The sequence below is a fragment of the Scleropages formosus genome, chromosome 9, assembly GCF_900964775.1.
Source record: "Scleropages formosus chromosome 9, fSclFor1.1, whole genome shotgun sequence".
Lineage (NCBI taxonomy): Eukaryota > Metazoa > Chordata > Actinopteri > Osteoglossiformes > Osteoglossidae > Scleropages > Scleropages formosus.
The window spans coordinates 20,998,721-21,022,254 of NC_041814.1; the positions used below are offsets into that span (position 1 = coordinate 20,998,721).

At 38.4% G+C, this 23,534-nt stretch overlaps 1 protein-coding gene across 2 annotated transcripts in view; it reads right to left on the reverse strand.

The window, feature by feature from the left end:
* LOC108935522 (contactin-associated protein-like 2) overlaps positions 1–23,534 on the reverse strand; it is a 300,803-nt gene that overhangs the window by 144,206 nt on the left and 133,063 nt on the right. For both annotated transcript variants that reach the window (XM_018754213.2, XM_029254781.1), the window contains exons 4-7: positions 12,441–12,588; positions 6,713–6,916; positions 6,138–6,322; positions 2,285–2,428 (exon numbers count right to left, since the gene is read on the reverse strand). In XM_018754213.2, coding sequence (XP_018609729.1) covers positions 2,285–2,428; positions 6,138–6,322; positions 6,713–6,916; positions 12,441–12,588 — 681 coding nt within the window. The remainder of the gene's footprint in view (positions 1–2,284; positions 2,429–6,137; positions 6,323–6,712; positions 6,917–12,440; positions 12,589–23,534) is intronic.

Genomic DNA, 23,534 nt, shown 5'->3' on the forward strand with positions numbered 1-23,534 from the left:
GGCAGCTTCAATTCAGTGCAATTTATACATAACGCAATCTGTTTAGAATTCTAATCAGAACTCTTCACTGTGTTCACTTCTTATTATCTAGAATCTGCTAATATTGGACATTGGCCAACATTATATTAATTTGAAGTCCACAAATTACTAAGATTTCAAAAGGCAGTCCAATGGAAACTATATATCAATACATCTCACTTAAATTGTGTTAATGTCATTTTAAAAAAATCCTGCTGTCATCATGCAATAACAGATTCTCATCAATGTCATAAATTTTCAAAACACCACAAAACACGATGAGCAGATTATCTAATAATTGCATCATAATTCTGGGCCTTTTCCACCTCTTTGACGTGTCATGAAGCATAGTAGGCGATGAAAACATGTTCAAAATGAAGAGAAAGCAAATGACTCTGACTCAAACCTCCTCCAGAAATTCACAGAGCTGTTTGATCACTTGTGTCTGAGAGTGATTTCACAAAAGATCCTTTAAAAACTTGACGGCACAGCCTGCCCATACTGTATAGTGGATTTTTAGAATCTTAAATCATCACTCTGAGTATTTTCAAAATTTGTCCAACTCAGGATCATTATGGTCTGGAGTCTATCCCTTAAGCACAGGGTACAAGGCTAAGCAGTGCACACACTGGACAGAATACCCTTCCATCACAGGGTAGCCACAAATACACACACCCATACTCTACAGACAATTTTAAAGTCACAGATTTACTTGAAAGATAATTCTTTACACTGTGGGAGGAAACAGGAGTACCCAGAGGAAACCCACACAAGAACCCACAGGAGAAGATGGAAACTCCACACAGGCTGAGCCATATTCAGTTCTACGGCCAAACAGCTGAGGCACTCTGATATGCCTAGAATTCAAAATTAAACAAAATATGTGTAGTGTGATTCAGAGAGACAAACACTGACACTGTCTTAGCCTTTGTATCAAAGAGTTGGGAAAGGCACAAATCTTAAAAAATTAAATAAAGCCCTTTTGCCAAACAAAGAAAAACATGTATTCCTACAAAATATTATGCATATATTTTCCAACATATTCAATATTACTACAACATTATGAGTTATTTGATAGCTAGTTTATTCAAAAACAAAATGTTTATGGACTCAACCAATGCATCTGTCCAAATTATGCTTCTCTCCAATTCTGTTCCAATATTCAACCTTAATTGCTGTGCTGCTGGCATTGTTGCATATCAGAAAGTAGTCTTCAAGGAGAAGCATGCACTATTGTAGCACAAATCATTTTTTGGAACATTTATCATCACCTTAATGTATCATATATAAGGTACAGTATGCAGCACAGAGACTGCCTAATCAGAACATAATGATTATTAAAAAAGAAGCCAGAATATGTGACTTCTCTCAAAAGATTTCAGAGGTGAACTTAGTGTAAGTATCCAGACACATTCATTTCAAGGATCAACAAAGTGCAAAAAAGCAACAAATATTTTCCATCTGATACAACAGAATGACTTTTCCGATCGATTTTGGAAATTCACACCTAAATACACTTGGTACATATTACAAGAGTACATTTGCTCATCAACGCTATCATAATAATGAAACTGTAGTGTCATAAAAAGCACATTTAAGTTTCCCTCAGCAATTCTAAAATGCTACCTGCTGCACCGGTGTGAAATCTGTGCTGTGTGATTGATTGAATTTGAATGTAATCGCACCTCAATGAATAATAACTCTCATTTGCCTACACAGCAAGCATGTCAAATTGCCAGAAGAGGAGACTCAATTTGTTTTCCCCTGGTACTTGGCTGGGCAGCTACTTTGTCAGAGTTAACAGCCTTGCAGTATCATTACAAACTTTGCCATTTACAGGGAAAATCATAGGTGCAAACATGTTTCCTCATGCCTTTTCTTGAAAATGTGAACCTATATAAATAAGGTGTCCCCTTCTTGCCATATACTAATAAATGGAAATTCCTTTGTGTATTGTAGAATGGAAGTAGATTAAACACAATTATTAAATAAAAAAAAAATCATTGATAGCCCTCAACTAAAATTAATATTTACCTCAAAATCTGGAAATTTTTGCATAATGCAACAAGTAGTGCTGCATCTTGACAGGGACCTGGGCTGTGATGTAGTTTTGCATGTTCTCCCAACATGGGCTTCAGTATTAACCTCCTCCGTCATAAAGCCAGGACAATAGAAGCATCATACATAGTCTAAAGGAATCAGTGCAATTCACCCATTTGTGTTAAACCAAAAAAATTCTCATTAGTGGATAACAGAAGGTTCTCACAAAGCTCGATGTGTCCAGTTTCTTCCTTCTGGCCAGGTCAGTGATGTTGTCACCGTTGTAGTTGATGCCCTCCATGCAGCCCTTAAAGTTCTTCCTGTTTCCTGTACTGGGTTTCCCAGAGTATGGCATTCCCCCGAAGCTGAGCTGCAAGATTTAACAGCAACCACTAAAAAGAGTCGGTGTGGTAAAGAACAGCTGCAGAAAGACATTAAACATATTCAACATTTGTTATGAAAACTGGCTTCTGAAAACCCATCACTGCTATTCATGCTTTATCAGTGCCAAGAAGGTGGACGCCGATCACCAAAAGCCGCATCAGCCCTAGATTTCATCATCATTTAACTGTGTTCATGTTTATATATATATATATATATATATATATATATATATATATAAAGTTTTGGATCAAAATTTCAGTTCAAAATTATGATGATATCCAGAGCACTTATTTTGGTTAGGGTAAAAAAAAAAAAAAATCTGACTACTCTAATTTTAGCAACATAATATGCTCTCAGCTGCAAGGGTCCAGAAACATCAGAAACCAAAAGACACTAAATGTTTCATTTTTCCTTACTGACATTTTGAAGTAATTTGAGAAACCAAGTCATGGAATATGGAATGCATAATGTAAAGTCATAATGATGGACATTACAAGGTCTTCCTTTTTATTATAATTAAGCAGTCAAGTCTTTTTGGTCTTCTGTTGCCAAGAAAAGTCAAAAGGGGAATCATAGCGGGTACTGAAATTTCACTTTCCCATGAGGAAATAAATCAGGATGCTTTCCGCACCAATATTTTCAAAGTAAAAATGTTTAGTACTATAGAATGGTTTTACAAATATTTTCATCGTACAATCAGTCATTACATACATCAGGGATATACAATGACAATAACATGCTAATATGAATACCATTACTCTTGGAATAAAATGGAATTGCGACATACATTACCAAATGTATTTTGGAATGTCTGAATAATAGAGTATAATAAATAATTCAAAATATAAAAGTCAATACAAGTCATTTGGCATCCACCAATACATGTATATGTAACATTCTCTATATCACAATATATTTTTACATGACATGTACGTAGTTTCATAATAGTGAACCTTTCTTACATTTTTCCCAAATGAGGGAAAGATCAGACAGAAATAGTTTTTGGGTAAAAAGTTTACAAATCAAGATGAATAAATAAATATGTATTAAGAAATAAATAATAGCAGCTTAGCTTGATTACATGTCAGTGATCTGTATAGACACAGTGCTAACACTTTTCTTCTGTACAGATTTGAATGAAGGATGTTGTTCTTCTGCCATTTTAGACTTAACTTCCTTCATCATTAGGAGCAACACCAAAGCCAAAATGTACACCCCAACTGAGAAAAAGAGATACACACACCTCATTTCCTTGCATCGTAGCTCTTCCTACTTTACCCTTTGTGTCAGTGGTTTTCTATCTCTGTTCTTATGTGTGTGAATTTGAAATACAACAGCTTTTCTTATTTTTCTCTCTGTCGTTTCCATCTGGTTGTAATGACACTATTTGCAATATCATGTTTTTTTCCTTGAAAGGTTTGGTGTCTTTTATATATTAAGGAACTAAAATGAAAATGAAGGTGTGAAATGTAGTAGGTAATATGTATGTGTGGGTGGGGCTACCATAATTCTTGAAAGGAGAAGATAATGACCCACAGAGCCCCAGCACTCTGGAAAACACCTAAGGCACTCATGCTGAATGCCTCTGGCAATGACAAAAACAGTTGTGCCCTGTTTCAGAAACAAAAAGCATATGATAGGGAAACAAGAAGTAAACCAATGTTATACGAGGTCCCCTCAAAGCTTTAATTTATGCAAACCATGTGGGACATTCATAATGGGAAACCATGTGGGACGTTTTTAATGTGTTTGTTTTATATGTATGTTGCCTCAATGCAATTTTGTTTATAAGGTATGCTGCTGTATTCTATGCAATGACCTGCTGTTGGTGTATTATGTGCAACATATAAAGACAAAAGCTTTTCCCAAAAGTGGCAAACTTCCATGATTTATTGATCACACAATCTTTTATTTGAGAAGTTACAGGTTACATTGTGTTGTTCTATACTTTCACTGCAGGTGTAGAGAAGTTGTGTCCTGACTCACAAAATCATTATATTTATACAATTTATTGTTTTTTTTTTTTTTTGCTATTAGCTGAAAAAGGATTATTAATTATTAATACTGTCAAGGATTTGATGTATTAAAACAGTCCTAGGAAACCTATTTTCTGTGATTTGCATGTGGTTGTGTTCTTCAAATATATGTATTTCTTTTTCCTTTAGCAAATACTCATACAGAAATGCCAGATTTCACAAAACAATTATATGATATTTTATGCAAATAATGTGTGTGCTGTGTCTTTAAGCAGATTTATACTTTCTAAATTTATCAATCTCTAATTTGTGATCCCTGTGCTAATCACTGAATTTTGCAGCCACACCACATCTCCGCGACAGAGACACAGGGTGTGAACGAAGACACGTGACGCCCAGCTTGTTTTGCAAACGAATAATACAGAGCATTGTAATTATGGGCCCCTTGCCATATAAATCCTTGATAGGATAATTCATGGGGAAGAGGCCTTCAGGCTGTATTAGTTTTAAAACCATTAATAAATCTGAGCAGCGTGACTGCTTCTGGATCCAGAAGAACGCATAATCCATGCAGTGCTGTTGTAGCGCTAATCAAACACTGAGAGGTATGCAATGGTACTGGGAGCATGGAACAATCTATTGGTATTGTCTGAATTGCTGCAGAAAAGGCCAACTCTTATTGTATCAGTAAATGCCGTTATTCAGGTGAACAGTTCAGCACGTTTAGTTAGGACATATTTTAGTATTCTATTACATAAACCTTATGGTGCCAAGTGGCAGCATCTTCCACGGACAAACTATGTTGAGGATATCAACACACCTTCTATGCTGTATTGCTCAGATATTCCTTTTCCCTCATCTTCTGATATTTTTATATAAATACTTCAAAGAGGCGCATTAAAATTCATACCTGATTGCATTAACATGAAAAAAAAAGGAAGTGCACGTATGAACTTATGCTGTGGTAAAAGACTGCCCTTTCCCGCTGTATCAGCAAATAAAAATAACCAGGGAGAGAACATAAGTGGGGATAATCAAGGCAAAAATGAGCTATCTGACACAGTTGTTTTTTAGTTTTACTTTAATGGATTTGGACTTGTATAAACATGCTCTCCTCTTTTTGGTGACCCTGTCTGATTTGACTCAGATGAGCCAGTGAGAGAAGAAGGGTAATTACTGTATATCCCTGCTTCATTTTCTCTGATGGAGACTATGAGTAGAGCTAGAAAAGAAATATAAGAAGCCAATTGATATTCCGCACAGAACTTCAGCAATTGACAGACTGTCATCGGTCAGTTGATAAAAAATGTGCATTTCCATAGAAAGAAAATAATCCCTCACGATGCTTAACATTCAGCAAGCGTGCAAAGCACTGCTGGGCCACATATATCTGGCAACCAGATGCCTCTAAAATGAATAGTATTTGAGTTAGGAGAGATAGTATTATTTACCAGCTTAACGGACAACAGCATCCAGGGTGACCCAAAGATTTGACAGTTTTATCCTTTATCCTTTACTGAGGGAAATGTTTACTGGAGCAGTTCAGGTTAAGTACCTTGCTCAAGGGTACGACAACACTGCCCTCCAGGATTGTTGGCATATGTTAGGAATGCTACATAAAAGCCTTTTCACTTGTAGCCTCAAATCATGTTTAAGCTCTTTCTTAAATTTCCCCTTGCAGGAGAGTTTGAAAACTCCTTTTTCCTGAAATTACAGTACCTCGTAGTCCAGATCGAGATGGTCAAACTCTCCATTGGTGCGGAAGTGCTGTGTGTGCCTGTCCAGGGTGAAGTTGACGTTCCTCCTGTATCGCTCGATGACCACAGAATGCCAGTGATGATCATCCAGTAGGCTTCCGCTGGTCACTGACGTGTGCCCAAGTATGGAGCCATACTGATTGCTACCTGCGGTTCACGTAACACAGAGCTCACTTTTTAAGTTGCCTGACCCACCGCAGCAAGATTCATTAAAGAACAATAGGCATGTTTTCCGATGAAGCACATAAGGATGATTGGAGCAAACCTAGCGGAACATCCTGGAAAAGTGGCTTTATGTCTTTTTTTTCATTGCTTATGCTAAAAGTTATGCAAACACAGCACTTTGATCAAACACACTTTGAAAGCACTGAGCTGAATTTTGAAGTTGGTTTTGGACTTCATGTGTGGCTAAACATCACACTGTGGTAAGCTCCCTTCTGACTTCACATGAAGCCTTAGAAGAACTCTTGAGCCATTATACCATCTGTGACACTCGGGTAGGTAGACATCTTAATGAGGTCTTACTCGTGAACCTACCCAGGTTTATCTGCAACACCAGCTTGGCCTTTTTCAGCTCCAGGGTGATGTAGTCGCCTTGCTGTCCCTCCCCATGCAGAATGACCCCCTCACTCTCGGACGTTTTGAACTTCAGGGCAATAACATCTTTCAGGATCTTCATCTTCTTCATTTTAAAGCGGTAGGAGATCACCCCCTGGCCATCAAAGTTTATCACATCTGCCCCTAAAGAGGAGTAAAAAAGAGATAAGAATTCAGAGCCTATCAGGTGTCAACCTTGCCCTACCGCTCCAATTTTGGATAAATGACAGGTTGAATGACTGTTCACCAAACTGCTCTTTTTAATGGTTGTCCAATTTACAGATAAACTGCAGCTGGAGTCCCATGATAAACCATGGTGTGGCAGGGAGATATTACACTGGGGCCTCACCAGCCGACAACATCTTCTTGGCTATTATACAATGGAAGTCTGATTCTGAGGTGTGTCCATAGCCTGTAGGATGCATCCTGGTTCTTTGAAATGATAATGCTTCCCCTTGCACCGTTAATGTTTACCTACCCCTAATAAAGTATTTTCCTGCTTGGAAATGAAAGAGCTAAAAAAAAAATAAATAAATAAAAGTTTAAAAATAATTCAGACATAAGTTGGCACCTACCTCCTAATGCTAACAAAGTTCTGGATATCTGCAAGAGCAGCAACTTGATGAAAACATCTAAAATGGCATGAACTGAATACACAACAGGCAACTGTCTTTTGTGAAAACCGAAACAACTGACACCATGAAACACTAGCAACAAGATGCAAATACAAACAATACTACAAGTAGTAGCATGAGAAACCAAAAAAAATGTGTTATTTCCTATCCTTTAACCCAGTAACCACTCAGCATAAGCAATTTCCAAAGTTCAAATAGCCGCTTCTGTGAAGAGCTGCTTTGCAAGAAATTATCAGGGCTGCTCTGATGGCTTATGGAGACTGACACATTGTACCCTGCAGGGGAGCACCGTGACATGCTTCTTCACTCGATTTAAAAAGTAATTGATTTCTGTCGATCTATTCTTAATTAAAATGTAAATGATCATGTTAATTTCTCAGTGGGGTAAATTATGACTCACTCAAGAGTCACAGCCAGCAAAATTAGCTGCCACATTGAGACGCATCTATTTGTTATACTATGGAGATACACCTGTGTTGGGTACTGAGTGTGTTCTGTATGTGCCCCACTAGTACTGTACATCAGTGAAGAGAGTTTAACCGAGGAAACAAAACGTGAACAAACAATGCAGCTTTCACCCCTTAACTATAGTGTCTTAAGAAAGTATTCACTCAGCTTGAACTTTCCATATTTTTTAATATTTTTTTGCAACGAGATTTAAGTAAATAGAGACAACATAAGTAAAGCACATCTACAACATTCTGCACTCCACTCTTGCCTGAAGGTTTGAGAAGGTCTGATGTTGTTGTAATTGAGTCCACTATCTGCAACATTTGAGACACTCTATTTGTTGTCCGACAGAGATGCACCTGGACTTGGAACCGAGTGTGTTCTGTGTTTCTATTTCGAGTAATGGGTGTCACGGAAGAGAGTGCAACTGAGAAAATCATGTTGTCGTTTGCTAACAATAAATTCAAATATTTTTCATTCGGAATCTTGGTAGGTGTGTTTATGAGCTTTGCACATTTGTAATATTTGAATTTTCGCCCACTTGTACGAACAAATTTGTTCCAGCTCTGCCAACTCAGATGGAAAATGTCAGTGGACGGCAATTTTCAGGTCATACATTGTCAGTGGAGCTCAGGTATGAGCACTGGCTGGGAAACTCTACAATACTGACTTTTTTTTAACCCTTTCCTTTGTAGTTTCTCTTGATCCCTGAATCGTGTTTTCCATTTCAGCCAATGGACATGGCAAATATCTCAGTGTTGTAGATAGCCATGTCACCAAATTCACTTTGTTGGATGGCCTACAAAGATATAGGCCTATTGCGTGTTTAACCAGTTTTGGCATGTTGTGAATGGAGTGCATTCCAAATTTACTTGCTCAGTTATACACTTTCTTATATTTAATGGTCCTGTCACCTGTTTTGGACCTATAAACAGAAATGTCACTGTGCAAATGCAAAGACCAATAATACCATAGACAGCAAAAGCATGAATAGTAGAACAGTAGACCTTTTCAAGAAAGTTTAAAATAAAGCAAGGATTTCTGTCAGCTAACCAATCATGTAATACCTAGTAGTATATATCACTTTACACATAATGAAGTAGTTGAGGAAGTAGAGTGGCTCTCATGGTCTTAGGGTCTGTTCTTTGATGCCTTGTTATTGAAGTTACCCATATGAACAATGGCTGGTTACCTGAATAAATTCTATATCTGCTGAAGTGAAAACTTATGGTCTATGTCTCACTTCTTCCAGAAATGCTGCTGCCGTGGTGATCCCGAGCAGTGTCCCCAACACATGAAATATTTGGTTGTGCTATATTCTTTCCTTTTAATTATATGGAACGCTGCTATACTCCTTGAATGTTTCAAAGCCCTGCTAAAAATATTGCCCAGCTTTTCTGCCTCCTAGGAACTTCATTATGAAATTCCACACATACTTCTTAGGTCTTCGTGAATCATGACAGCTTAAATAACCTGATATACTCTTTCAGTTGTGAGACTTGAGAAAGTCAGTAACATTTCAGTCAAAAAAAGAAAAAAAAAGTAATGTTTTGGTGCTACCTTAGAGAAACTTTGAGGCAGAGTTTAGTTTGTAAATATAAAGGAAGTGAATTCTTCCATCAGTAATCTCAATCAAACGTTTAATTTTATTTTGAAATTATGACCTACTTATAAATGACAAAAAGCTAATTTAATATTTTACTCATTACCAAATAAATATGAAAAAATTGTGTGTGTGTGTCTGTGTGTGTGCGTGTGTTGGGGGGTCAGGGGTGGAAATCTGCATGACGGTTCTGCAAATTCTGTAGGCGAAGGGAAATCAAGAGGCTGACCTTTTGTGAAAATAAACTGACAAACCTGACATGCACTTAGGAGAACATACTGAATACAATAAAGCACTTGTAACTTGTGGTGCATGTGTAAATTGGATTTCAACTGCCTTTTTATTTGTATACTTGTACAGTGATGTGATTTATTTTCTTCTCTTTGGTACTTGCTCATATCTTAATCTTAATTAAACATATTCTGAAATCAAGTCTCTACTGAAACATTCACCACTTAAATAATTTAGATGTTTTCCCACCACCGGAGTCTTTGCAGAAGTCTTTAGGCACATTGCATTTAGTATACTTTAGCATGCTCAGAGTAAAGCTGCTGGTGCTGCTGCTCATCCTGCTGTCTTACAAACCATTTGTCTGCCCGTCTGTGCTGGTGTCTTTCTGTCACTATGTGCGGTAAGCTAATATGACTATTCTTTATGCCTTCATCCGCCCTCTGCACATACAGAGTGAATTTCACCTACGGACCACACGGGGGGCATCCTGATGACAGCTCTTGAAAGTTTTCACAAAGGACTAACACTTTTTTCCTAGCTTCTAAATATTAACGTGATTTGCAGGGACCATTCATCCTTGACCCTAATATGTTTTTCCCCCTCCTAGATCAACTTAAGGAGTTTTATTTCCATCAGCTGTTACCTTCTGACACTTATTTTTCAACATCGTGTCAATGTTTTAATTACTTATTGTACTTGTGCTTGTCTCTGTGTGCTATTTCTATCATTTTTAGTTATATGTTTGAGACTACCGTTTAGAAAGGACACTATACAAAAATGAATTGAATTAAACCAAATGTAGGTCAGATTAAATCAGAAGTGGATCATCACCCTACTAATCTGGCTCCTCACCTCTGGCAGTCACAGGGTATGGCAAACACGATAGGCCATATGAGTGCACATGAGACCAGATGTCTACTACTGGGCATCATAAGCGCACAGCCCCTTTGTCCTTATAATCCTCACAAAGCCAGAGGAGATGGGACATTGAAGAAAAAAAAAAAAACAGGGTGGCTTGAGACTGACACCTGCTACAGGGCTTTGCCAGACCTAAGTGGGTTGAACTGAATGGCTTTGATTCCTGTCCAGTCAGGTCGACCACTGAGAAGCAACTGCCCTACTAGTGCAGCAGAGTATTGCGTCTGGCTGTTTGTGACACATCACTCCATTCAGTCCCCATGGTCAAATTCACTGACATTCATTTATCCTGATCAACAATATTAAGGGAGCACCGTACATTCATTCTCATTGCATGTGTCAGCTGGAAGGCAAAAGCTAGATATTTTTGTTATATTTTTACTGCAGTGGCCATGCACACCACTGTTGTTTAGGTTTTCCGCATCTCATATGTTTTTCCCTTAGCTGTCATTGTATTGACAGGCCTCTTGAACAGACTGTCATAAAAATGAGTACATGTTTGTAAATACAGCATGAAGTGTGAAAAGAGAGCGGGGATGGCTGATGCTTTTTTATCTCTTATCTGACTGCTGTCTGTCTTTATCAATGTCACCAATCAGCAGAATGCAATAATGGTAGAATATGGAGGAATTTAATCTGGGTGCTTGAACGGAAGATCACATGGACGCAAAAATCAGTCAAAATAGACCAATTCAGCCTTATTGAAAAACAGAAAATATGAATAATGATGCATATCTGAAATTTCACAGTAAGCTCCCTGTGCTCAGAAATACACTTGGGAATGGAAGACATGTATACGTATGGTTTACTGTGCACGTATAGATATGAAGAAAAAACAAATGCACATTTTGTAAAAATTAATCTCATTAATTACAATCCTTTAAATAAGTACATTCAAAATACATCTCATAAATGCATAAATGGTAGTAAGGAAAGAACGCTCATTTCCAAAAACTGACTCTGCAACCTGCACGAACTCTCAGACCTCCATATCTTCAACTTTGTTAACTGGTTTTTAAATTTATAAATAGATGCGAACAATCACACTGCCTGACTGGAAAAAGGTTAGACATGACCATATAAAATTATATTTAATTGCATTTTGTCAGCACTTGTTTTATAAGAATAACTGAGTAAGAAATTAAATTTTGGGTCTCTTGGTAGATGATTGCAGGGTGGCAGCTTATTTTGTAAAGTTATCTTTATCCATTTACTTCATATAATTACTGATGATATGACAGAATTTATTTTACAAAAATCTGTTTTATAATGATTTCTACATGTGGTGTAAAAGCGCAGCCAGATCATTATATATCTTTGGTGAATTGAATCGTATTAGAGACTTCACAGTTTTAGAAAAATTTCACACCATCCTTAGAGAATATTGATTTAATAAGGGACAATACATTGAAAAAATGTGATTAATGACTCTAACATTTTGTAATTTACAGAAACATTAATAGGTACATCATTATATATAGATTTCTTGGGTAGTAAGTGTTACAGAAATTATACATGGTTAAAAATGACATATAACAAACACACAAATGTGTTTTATGAAGTATGGCTACAATTAGAATATTCAAGACCATTCTTAAGAGTTTTTGGATTTGAGCCACACAATTTGAAATTAAGGTAGCTAGTAGTGTACTGCTTAGAGCTACTGCCTTTGGACCCAAATGTTGTAGGTTCAACTCCTCCCTCCAGCTGTAGCATACTTGAAATAATTATTGGAGAAAAGCATCATGTAAATCACCAGCCTTTAATAACATATGTCAAATTAATCTGCTATTTGAGATGACTATGCTTTGCAGTTATGGTTTATGCTTACAGTAGGGGCAGCCGTAGATTTCTATCCTCAACCCAATGCGTCCCTCTCCACTCCAGTCCAGTGGAACAATCCTCAAGTACTGTGCCACAATGGCATGCTGCAGGTCATGGCGGACCACGCTCTCGGTGTTTGAGTTTCCTGCAAACGCCTACAAGAAGGAAAGACAATGAGGCATTAAGCTATACAGTATCAATGAACTAACAGGAGCTTCTGGAAAATCACAACACTCTTATAAAGGATACAGAGCAGAATATAAATCTCTTGTGCCAAGCCATCGTGGGCATTGTAGGTATCAGTACATTTATGATATCTGAAAAATGCATTTTGCCAAATGTATAAGAAGCTGCTATCTGGCACTTGAAGCACCCTCCTGCTGCAGTACCCTTGAAAAAGGTATCTACCCTGAACTGCTTCAGTAAAAATTACCCTGCTGTATAAATAGGTAAATCATTTGTCTGTAGGTTAACATCAAAGGTACATTTACAGGAAAGCAATACCTAAATGAGTGCATGTAGATTTCTTTTCCAGGTGCTGCTCTGAATTACCTAGTTCCAATAATACTTGAAAGATTCAGAATTGTAAAGTTTAACCACTTTAAGGATAAGTAATTGCTACTAACTCTTCAGCTCTTAGTCTTTTGCATCTTAGCCTCATTATGTCAGAGCTGCTCTAAAAGCACATAGGCTACTCTTGAGGTTTGCAGGGGCACTGATGCCTCTATTAATGGTGCATCTAGTATTACTGTTGGGAATAAAAACAAATCCTAGGTTGAGGCGCTAGTCTCCAGTAATGTTCATAATAAAAGAAGGAACAAAAACTTAAAAATAATTCACACTGCACAATTTAATTTGTCTTGTTTCAGGCATTTCTGTAAATATTTAATTACTAATGGCTTCAGAAGAGGATGTAATGTCTCTACGTATATGTAAGATTGCCTTTAATTTCAATGTAACAAACTTTGTTTTCCTTTTCAACTTCATTGTGTTTAGCATTCCTTACAGGGTTTTCCAAAGAGCACTTCACATAGCTCGAGTAACATTATCACTGTTCAGTTTTATTTAATTAATTTAGCTCATCCCAGAGAACAAGAATGCTTACTTGTACTTAACCCCAACTCTAGTCATAGACGCAAAAGAAGATTTTTTTTTTTTTCCATGTAAATGTTAATAAACGTCTGGGGACAATAGGAGAGGAACTACTGCAAACAGTGAATGTTTTGAAGTTATTTTCTCGATCTGAACCATTTTTACAATCTCGAAAGTATGCACATGGTACAGAGGTCAGAGATATCCTGAAAATGAATACATTTTTGGGAGAAAAAGTCCAATAACCCACCCTGATACTTTTATTGAATGTTTCCTCATTACAAAAAGAAAAAGGAAAAAAAAAAAAAAAAGCCTGGTTTTCTCAGAAAACATAAGTGATGTGAATGCAGCAGAGGTGGTAAGGTTTGTTTTCAAAGGACTGTATGACTGCTGAAGCTATAAGCTGTCAAATTGTGTTGTTATTATGTTAAGAAAGGATCCCTGGACTTAGAACCTGGGCATGTAAAAAGTGCTGCCGTCACCTGTAACGGCTGACAAGCCCGTAACAGATCTCCCATTTCACTGTAATCCTTCCTTATAGGCAAGGTCTAGTTCAACAGCTCTTACATATGAACGCAGAATAAGAAGCACAGAGTGGGATGCTGAGAAAAAGTTTAGCTATAGATTGACTCAGGGAGAGAAGAGTTTGCATGGTCTTCCTGTGTTCAGAACCAAAGTACATGAGCATAAGAAGGCAACAGTGACCACCTGCATATAATGAAAACAATATGAGTTGTTACTATGAGTTGAGTTCGTCTTGACTGCACTTAATTTGTTGTTTTGGCACTAGTGCCAAAATAATATTTATAACAGTACTGAATTTTTGAATATCCAGCTTTTAAAAGGATGCCAAGCATTGAACTGGGAGGAATGCCATTTTTTCATTATGTCAGGATCTCTAAGGATCCTCGTGTAAAAAAATCCCCTTCCTAATTTATTAATCAAGTATTTAATTAATGTGCATATTCTCATATACACACACACACTGTTTGAAACCACTTGTCCCAAGCAGGGTCGCAGCAAACCAAAGCCTAACCCGGCAGCACAGGGCACAAGGCTGGAGGGGGTGGGTGCACACCCAGGTCAGGATGGCAGTCTGTCGCAAGTCACCCCAATTGGGACTCGAACCCCAGACCCGCCAGAGAGGAGGCACAGGCCAAACCGACCACACCACCACACCACTATTTTCATGTATGCTATTTATCTATTTATTCATTGTTACAAAAATTACTTTTGTTCTAACACTGGCATTATTGCAAATATGGTTAAAAGATTAGAAATTACTATATGGTACACACCACAATTTTCAGACCAACTACCATGCGACACAACATATACTTGCAATGATAGTATGCCACATAATGGCCAATCTCGGAACTTGGAACTTAGAACTGACTGTACCATATATATAGTCATCTGTAGTCTTGAGGGATACATGGCTCCCAATGGCCTCATTGTAACCCTGGGCCAGTTGGATTAGGTGACTGGAGGGGCAAAGAGGGCTTTTTCAAACTGCCTATCTCCAGCACCACTGACAGCCTCCAGTATTGCAAGGAGATGAAGAACTTTCCACTGACTGGCAGGACAAAAGTGTTCTGGATTAGAGATAAGATGTGGAGCATTGCAGTGTGGATTACAGGAGTGGTGGAGAGACAGCTGACACTGACCTTATCATTCTTCACAGGATTTCACAGTGAGAACACTGCCATTACAGAAGGCTCTGTGTCCAGACACCCACTCCTACACCAGTAGCATCTCAGAAAATGGGCGATGAACAAATAATGTTCTTACTGAAAATATTTTTATGGTAACTTTAATTGAAAAAGAGGAAAAAAATCTATTGTCAAAAAATTCAAATTACTTTTCTATAGCTATTAAACAAATCAGGGAAAGCACTTTCACTCCCGTCATGACTGAATGCTCAGTCCAGAACCTTATACTGGCTGGACCTCTAAATTCAAATCAGAAATGACTCAGTCATCACAGTTAATTCCTATCCCAGCAAAGACACTGAACACTCAGCAAGTGCGTAATTAGTTGACTAAATGTGAAGCTACATTGGAGAGCTTAGCTGTCTGGAGTGTTGCTTAATCAAGCACACTCACAATTTACGGCACAAAGACCAAGCACAAATAACAGGTTTCCTTTCATTAACCGTAGGTCTTGGATTCAGGCATTAAGCCAGCTGTAACTATCACAAGCAATACATTTATTGGTGTCCTGAAGTATAATTAATGCCGCAGCAACCGCTTTCATGAGAAAACTCAAGAGACCAAACAGAATTCCATCGTTTCAATAGCTGCGAACCTACCAAATAATGCATCACACCCATTTAAATACCAAAGATTTTTTTCCAACTCCACTGGGCATCAGTTAGAATCAATTTATGCTCCATCTGGTTTCCTAAGAAATTCATTTTTATTTACTATTTTTTTTTTATTTTTGATTTTTCTTTTTCTTTTATTTTTAATGCATATACAGATTTCAGTATGAATTCAAAATAAAAGTGGTAGAATATCTGACAAGACTGACAAAAGTGGAGCATATGAAAGAGTTCAGTATTAGCAGGGGAATTCATAGAATTACACAGTACATATATACAGATTTTTAAGTAACAAAAATAACTGAAATACCCTAACTCATAGATATGAATATGTTTTTTGACTCTCACTTTTGCTAAAATGAAGACACACAGGGGAGAGAGAACCGGCCCAATGTATAAGAGACAATTATCCTCCAGCTGAACGCATTCAGAACCTTTATACTCTGTAGTTCTCAGGGAGCTGTCTGTGAAAGCAAGACCCAGGGCAGCTCCACTACCATCTGAGACAATGCTAACCTTCAACATGCCTCTGATAAATGGCCGTATTAGGAATACACTGTGACACCTTACACCTCTGTGCCTTTTCAGAAAACACACATGCCTGGAATTACAGACAGCTTAATAAATAACCTGATATGCTGTTATGATGTTACTAAGTGTGTACTTAGGATGAGGTGATATTTTGCTTCTGCTTGTACTAATGAGTGAAAAAAAGTTAAAATAACAATAAGAAAAAAAAAATCTTCACGCAATCTATAGGCAACGCAGTAAAAATTGTAGCTTGAAAGAAGAGGAGTACTGGAAGCTCCAGCACAGTATAATGTGACTGAGTATCATTATCCATTGTATGCAGTGACAAATTGGGATCAAAAGTGGGCCCTGCCACATATATTGCATCCATTTCATCCATATTTTAAGTATACGTACTGAATTCTTACATATTCCATCCATCCATCCATCCATCCATCCATCCATCCATCCATCCATCCAAAAACGTGTCCTGTTCTCCTCAAATTGTCCTTGACATGGAAAATGACTATGTATAAATACTGTTTTCAAACAGCACAAATATCCCTATAAGTACCTTTTATATAGTAATGACACAATATGTAAAAAAGCTATTTCCCCAATGGTAACTTGTAATCAGCGATGTGGTGGCACAGCCGGTAAAGGTCCTGAGCTGCTTGGTGGGTGTGCGGCTTGAATGGTCCTCCCTGTATTTGCATCCCTTATACATGCACAGAAGAATGCACTGGAAATCCGTTTCCTTTCATCCCATGCCTTGGAAACCACGTGAGTGGTCACTATAAATTTGAATTGACTGAAATGGCACTTCTGTCTGGTTTGTAATTATGTCTGCTTCTGGTTATAAGGCTACGTCTTTAAGTATTACCTGCACCTAAAATCATTTTTGAAGCATTAATACTTCACATATACTAATGTCAAGGGAAAGGAGGAGTTTTAAAGCATTGGGAGTGCATTTATAAGGAAATTTACATTATGACATATAGAGCTGCTATTTTTTTTAATCATCTTCAAACAACTCTTCCTTTCAGTTAAAAAAAAAAAAAAAAAAAACTTTAATTAAAATTTCCCCTTTTAAAATCATCCTACTGTCAATCAATAAAACACTTGCAATGTTATTTGGACCTCAAATTCACTAGAGCTTTTGACTATGAGATAAACATTGCCTGTCAGAAGTAACCGATTGATTAACTGCAGCTGTGTGTCTGAACTTCAATTAATGATAAACGTTTAAAAATGCATTACATTTGAGGAAGTGAAATAATTTAAAAATAATTTAAGAAAGATTTTTTTTTTTTTTTTTTTGCAGTGGCATTGCTTATCCTCACATTCTGAGAAATCATGTAAGAATGGCTGTTGGAATTAATTTCTACTATTATTTCCATCCCCAATTTAAATGAGATGTGTTACATAAAGCTCTTTTTTAAGGTATTACTAGTAGGTTGTTGCTGAGAACATTAAATACAAATTGAATTATATGCATGACATTATAGCAGGGGTGTGGTGGCACAGTGGCGCAGGGGGTTGGACTGGGTCCTGCTCTCCGGTGGGCCTGGGGTTCAAGTCCTGCTTGGAGTGCCTTGTGATGGACTGGAGTCCTGTCCTGGGTGTGTTCCCTCCCCCTCCAGCCTTGTGTTGCTGGGTTAGGCTCCGGCTCACCGCAGTCCCATATGGGACAAGCGGTTCAGACAGTGTATGTGTATGACATTACAATTACAAGACAGTTTAATAAAACAAGAAAGATGCTACTCAGAAAACACTTTTAATGTATTTCCTTTTACAGTATCACCAAATTAACCAATAATTGTGATTCATAAGATGTACCATGTTACGCACTTCCCTTCTAGAGTTAAAAGTCCACACTAATCCAGTTGACCTTTAAAAATGCATTTAATTTACTATGTTAAATTACTTTTTTATGGTCAGGAAAGACAGTATTTCTTCACATATTCCACATTAAAATCTGGCTAAAAATAGATGCGCAACAGTCAATAGAAATGTATTCTGTAAGATAAGGAGCATATTATTATTATTATTATTATTATTATTTCCACCTCTGCCAATGTACACATTTTATATGGTTGTATATTCAAATAATTCCGATTAAAAATCATTGTTGTATCATTGTACATTGTTGTCCAAAGACATGCTGTTCAGGTTCCCCCATAGTGTGTCAGTGTCACAGAGAGAGTGTGTTCCACTAATGTATGGATGAGTGACCCAGTGTAAGTAATGTATCTAGCAGTGTAAGTCACCGCGGTGAATAAGGTGTGTGGGCTGATAACACTACATAGAGTTCACTGGAAGTCGCTTTGGAGAAAAGCATCTGCTAAATAAATAAATGTAAACATACTGTAAAGAGCAGGGGGCGTGGTGGTGCAGTGGATTGGACCGGGTCCTGCTCTCCAGTGGGTCTGGGGTTTGAATCCCGCTTGGGGTGCCTTGCGACGGACTGGCGTCCTGTCCTGGGTGTGTCCCCTCCCCCTCCGGCCTTACGCCCTGTGTTGCCGGGTAGGCTCCGGTTCCTCGCGACCCCGTATGGGACAAGCGGTTCAGAGAATGTGTGTGTGTGTGTGTGTGTGTGTGTGTGTGTGTGTACTGTAAAGGTAATGCCCAGATCATGCTCTTCTAGGACTTGAACACAGCCTATGTCTATGCATAGCCATTATGCTATATGCTGGCTTCTATGAAGTTCTGCACTATTTACAAAAGGCTATAAAGCTTAGAAACCCTTAATGCATAGCAGGAAATCTTTGGATGCTGACATAATCACACATTTCAAAACCGCTTGTCCCATACAGGGGTCACGGAGAACCGGAGCCTACCCGGTAACACAGGGCGTAAGGCCGGAGGGGGAGGGGACACACCCAGGACGGGACACCAGTCCGTCACAAGGCACCCTAAGCAGGACTCGAACCTCAGACCCACTGGAGAGCAGGACTCGGTCCAACCCACTGCACCACCGCACCCCCATATGACATAATCATGATTTTCAAAATTTGTTTGTTTAAAGGTATATGCAGCTGTGAACTTCTTTTTAATGTGCTGCAGCACTATTACCAGAAGCATTGCCAAATCTACTGTCAATTGCCAAATCCTAGTTTCTCTTCTCTGTTTCTATGAATATATATCAGATCTAACACTAGGATGGTGGTTACAGTGTAATCTTGGGCTCTCCTTGAGGTCATGTCATTGTTCAGATGCAAAAAAGAACAATCTAAAAGTCTGTGAGAGAATTATATTTTGCCACTGGACATAACATTTCAAAGCGGTTGTTAGAAAGTCTACACACTAATGAAGACATTTTGTATTATTCAGTCTAGTAAAATGCAAATTAAGACCATGGACTGTAGGTTGAAAATGGAAAACAGTATGGCACTGATGGTATGTGATTTCAACAGCCCAGATGAACAAGTTCCATAAAATCCTAAGATCATAGTTGCTGTGGTGTTGTTGAAGGTGGTTTGTCACAGATACTCTGCTGGAAAAGTGCAAGATTAATGAGAAACTGTCACAATCTGCTGGCGCCAATGAAAACCTGGTCTTAATGTATGATTTATAGGATCAGTGTTTTCTGGACAGCTGGGTTGACAGCGTTATGCACAGTAGATGTTAGTTCATCATCCATGTTTGTACTGTGAAAAGTAATAAATTGGTGTACCCTAGTTTTTTGTGAACAAAATAACGAGGGGAAAGGCACATTTCAGTTGCAACTTTAATTCCTTTCAAGTTAATTTTTCTGTTGGATGGCTCACTGTTTATTTATTCATTGCTCATTTTACATGATTAGTTACATTATTCATTTTTTCAGAAGTTTTTTTTTTTTTTAAATTTAAGGAAACAATAAATTATTTGGCATAATTTAAAGTTACCCTGAAGTTACCCAGATTATTCTGTACAGTTGTACGGTCACAACCAATCATCTCCATTATTTATCTTTGTTTTTGTTTTGGTTGAGTCTGGTGGAACCCTGAATTCTACGAAGCTCCACGACAGCTGCTCCCCTTGTGGATGGGCAATGTCACCCCACCTTTATGACTTGCCAGAGGACACAATCTAATTCATCGGCAACCTTTTCACCTGCCGATTTGCCCTGCCCGAAGGTAAAGTCCGACACATAGGGCATCTCTGAGTGTGTCTGATCCAAAAACAGCGATATGCTCTTATTAACTTCTAATTACCTATTAAATAACGTTCTGAACCTGCTATATGCTGCATGATCTTGAAATCATCTTTCCCATTTCTCACTACAAAATCTATTAAAATATTAAGCTAACTCTTAAAAACTTAATTATTGTTCTTATTTAAACATAAAATGTTTGTGACAAGTAATCCCCTGCATTATACATTAATAATAAGTCTGGTGAAGTACCATATTTTAACAGTTCAAGAAGGCTGCTGGGAGGCTTGCCCAAGTGACGATGCAGTCAGGATTGTAGACTTTTACGTGGGAGAGATAGTATGCATCTGACCTTTACCAGAATTGCTGAATCTGAGGTCAGCAAGTACTGTAGTATTTAAGGGGGCATCGATTTACAGTCTGAAGATCTCCACTTCAAATCCCCTGCCCTACTTTAGCACCTTTGAGCCAGGTATGGTACTTACCCTGAATTAGTCCAGGAAAAAATACTGAACTGTATAAGTAGTGAAGTCATAAGTTGCCTTGGACAAAGGCATTGGTTAAATAAACGGTGATAATGATAATGAAGAAAACACCAACAGCAACGGTAATAATAATAATAATAATAATAATAATAATAATAATAATAATAATAATAATAATGCAAAAGTTCAGTTTACCTCCACTTATCCTGCTGAAGATTACAGTGGAAGCACACTGACCAGGTACAAACCTTCCTTTCTCCACCTACAGCTGCCAGCTCCTCTTGGGGGATCCCCAGGCATTCCCAGGCCAGCTGAGAGATCCAATCTCTCCAGTGCGTTCTGGGTCAGCCCCGGGGTCTTTTCCCAGTGGGACATGCCGGGTACAGCTCCAGTGGGAGTCAGCCACAGGGCATTCATAAAACTTGCCCAAACCATGTGAATTGGTTACTCTTGATCTGGATGAGTAGCAATAGAAAATCCTGCAGAAAAGCCTTATTTCAGCCATTACACAAAGGTCATGGCCGTAGGTGAAGATGAGGATGTGAATGGAACCCTGTCCAAACACTCAACTCCCATAGATCAGTGCAGTGCCGCAAAAGTGATGATGCTGCAACAGTTGTCTCTCAGTCTTCTCCCTTCTTCTATGACTTGTGAGCAAGATCCAAAGACACTTGAACTCCTCTGCTAGGGGCAGTTGTCCCCCTAACCTGAAGACGGCAACTCACTCTTTTCCATGAGAGGGCCATGACCTCGGACTTGGAAGCTCTGATTCGCATACCAGCTACTAACATTTGGTTGCAAACCATTTCAGTGCACACAGAAGTTCAGAGTGAAATGAGGACAAGAGGACAACATGCACTTAGTCCCCTCAGCTGAACACCCTCTGAACCCATCTGTGTCTTATTATTCTGCCCATGAAGATCATAAAGAGAAGACGAGACAAACCATGGCCTTCGGGGAGTCTGACGCCCACATCAAATGGACTCTACTTAATGCAGCTCACACTGTGCACACTGCGAATTAGTGGTCCCAGTACCACATATTTTTACAGTACCTCTTACAGTACAAATCGAGGGAGAAGGTCGACCAGTTTCTACACAAAACACATGTAGACTGGATTAGAATATTCCTTTGCTACCTCCAAACTGTGCCAGGGAGACGAGCTGGTCCACTATTCCACAGCCAGGAGAAAATCCACATTGTCTCTTCTAAATCTGTTCCCTCTTGAATCTATCAGGCAGAGCCTCCTGTCCAATACCAAGGTATAGGCTTTACCAACAAAGCTGAGTAATTGAACCACCCTGTAGCTGGAACATATCCTCTGGCATTTTTTTTTAACCAGAGGCTGGAAAGGAACCAGTGACCATCACCCCAGATGTCAGTTTAGAGATTCCCTATCTCCAAAGGGACAAGCATAAGTGGGAATAATAATAATAATAATAATAATAATAATAATAATATAGATTTGCATAAGTTGTGTGAAACAAACACAAATTACAATGCTTTAGTACAGAAAGTACAGATATGTTGCCATGGCAGCTGCAGATAGTCAGCTGTAATCTGGACAGAAGCATGTGTGGTTGCCTATTGGTGACTCTAGCGGCCTTGGTATATTGGTGTTGGGTTAGGGTTGTGAAATTTGCTCTGGGAAATTGTAGTTTGATTCTGGCCCTGGCTGCTCCGAGTGGAGTCGCTACAGTATTAATGTCAATTCACAAACCTTCTTTGGGACCTGTAGTACAATGGCCGTTTAGTTGGAAGAAGTTTCTGAACCACTGCTTTGCAAAGCTCACAAGTTGTGAACAGTATTGTGGAAAAAGCAAAATGTTGCAACTTCATAAAATGAGCATGAGCAGCAATAGAGTGCTAGCAGGTAACTGTACAGTGTAAAGTACAAATGTACGGAAGCGGTTTTGCAAAATCCAGGAAATATGTGTCGTTCCCCCCCAATTCTGTAATGCTGTATTCAAAACTGTCACTTCTCTTGAGGACAGAGAAACCAACTGCACAACTGATCCCAAAGTCTAACCGAAAAGCCTAAATAAATAAATATTAAAGCAAATACTTTGCTAGGCAGGCTATGGGTGGAAATGATTACAGAATTAATGTTACATTCAGAGCAAAAGTATGTATTTTTTAACAGTGGATTATAAATTTTCAGAATTGGTTGCCATGACTTGTCATTAAGCCTCGAAGATACATAATCAGAGAAAGACATGTACTCTTGATAGCATACTGTAAGATTCACTTTAGATGACCTGCATTGGCACAAAACATCGCAGTGTTGTTATGTAAACAAAGCGTGGAGCAGCAGGTATGATAGATTGTTTCTCATCGTCCTCTTCAGCGGGGGCACAACTGACACGGTGCAATGAAAGGTGAATAAATTAAATTAACTGAGTGCAGTGGAACGCACCGTGGGACATTGACGAGAAAGGCAGCGCAATGTCAGTGATCTGACATGTCATAAATCCTATATTCTGATCCGTTTTTGATAGGATGTTCAGGGGTTGATAATAGGAAAACAGATATAAACACAAGCCCATTTATCATAGC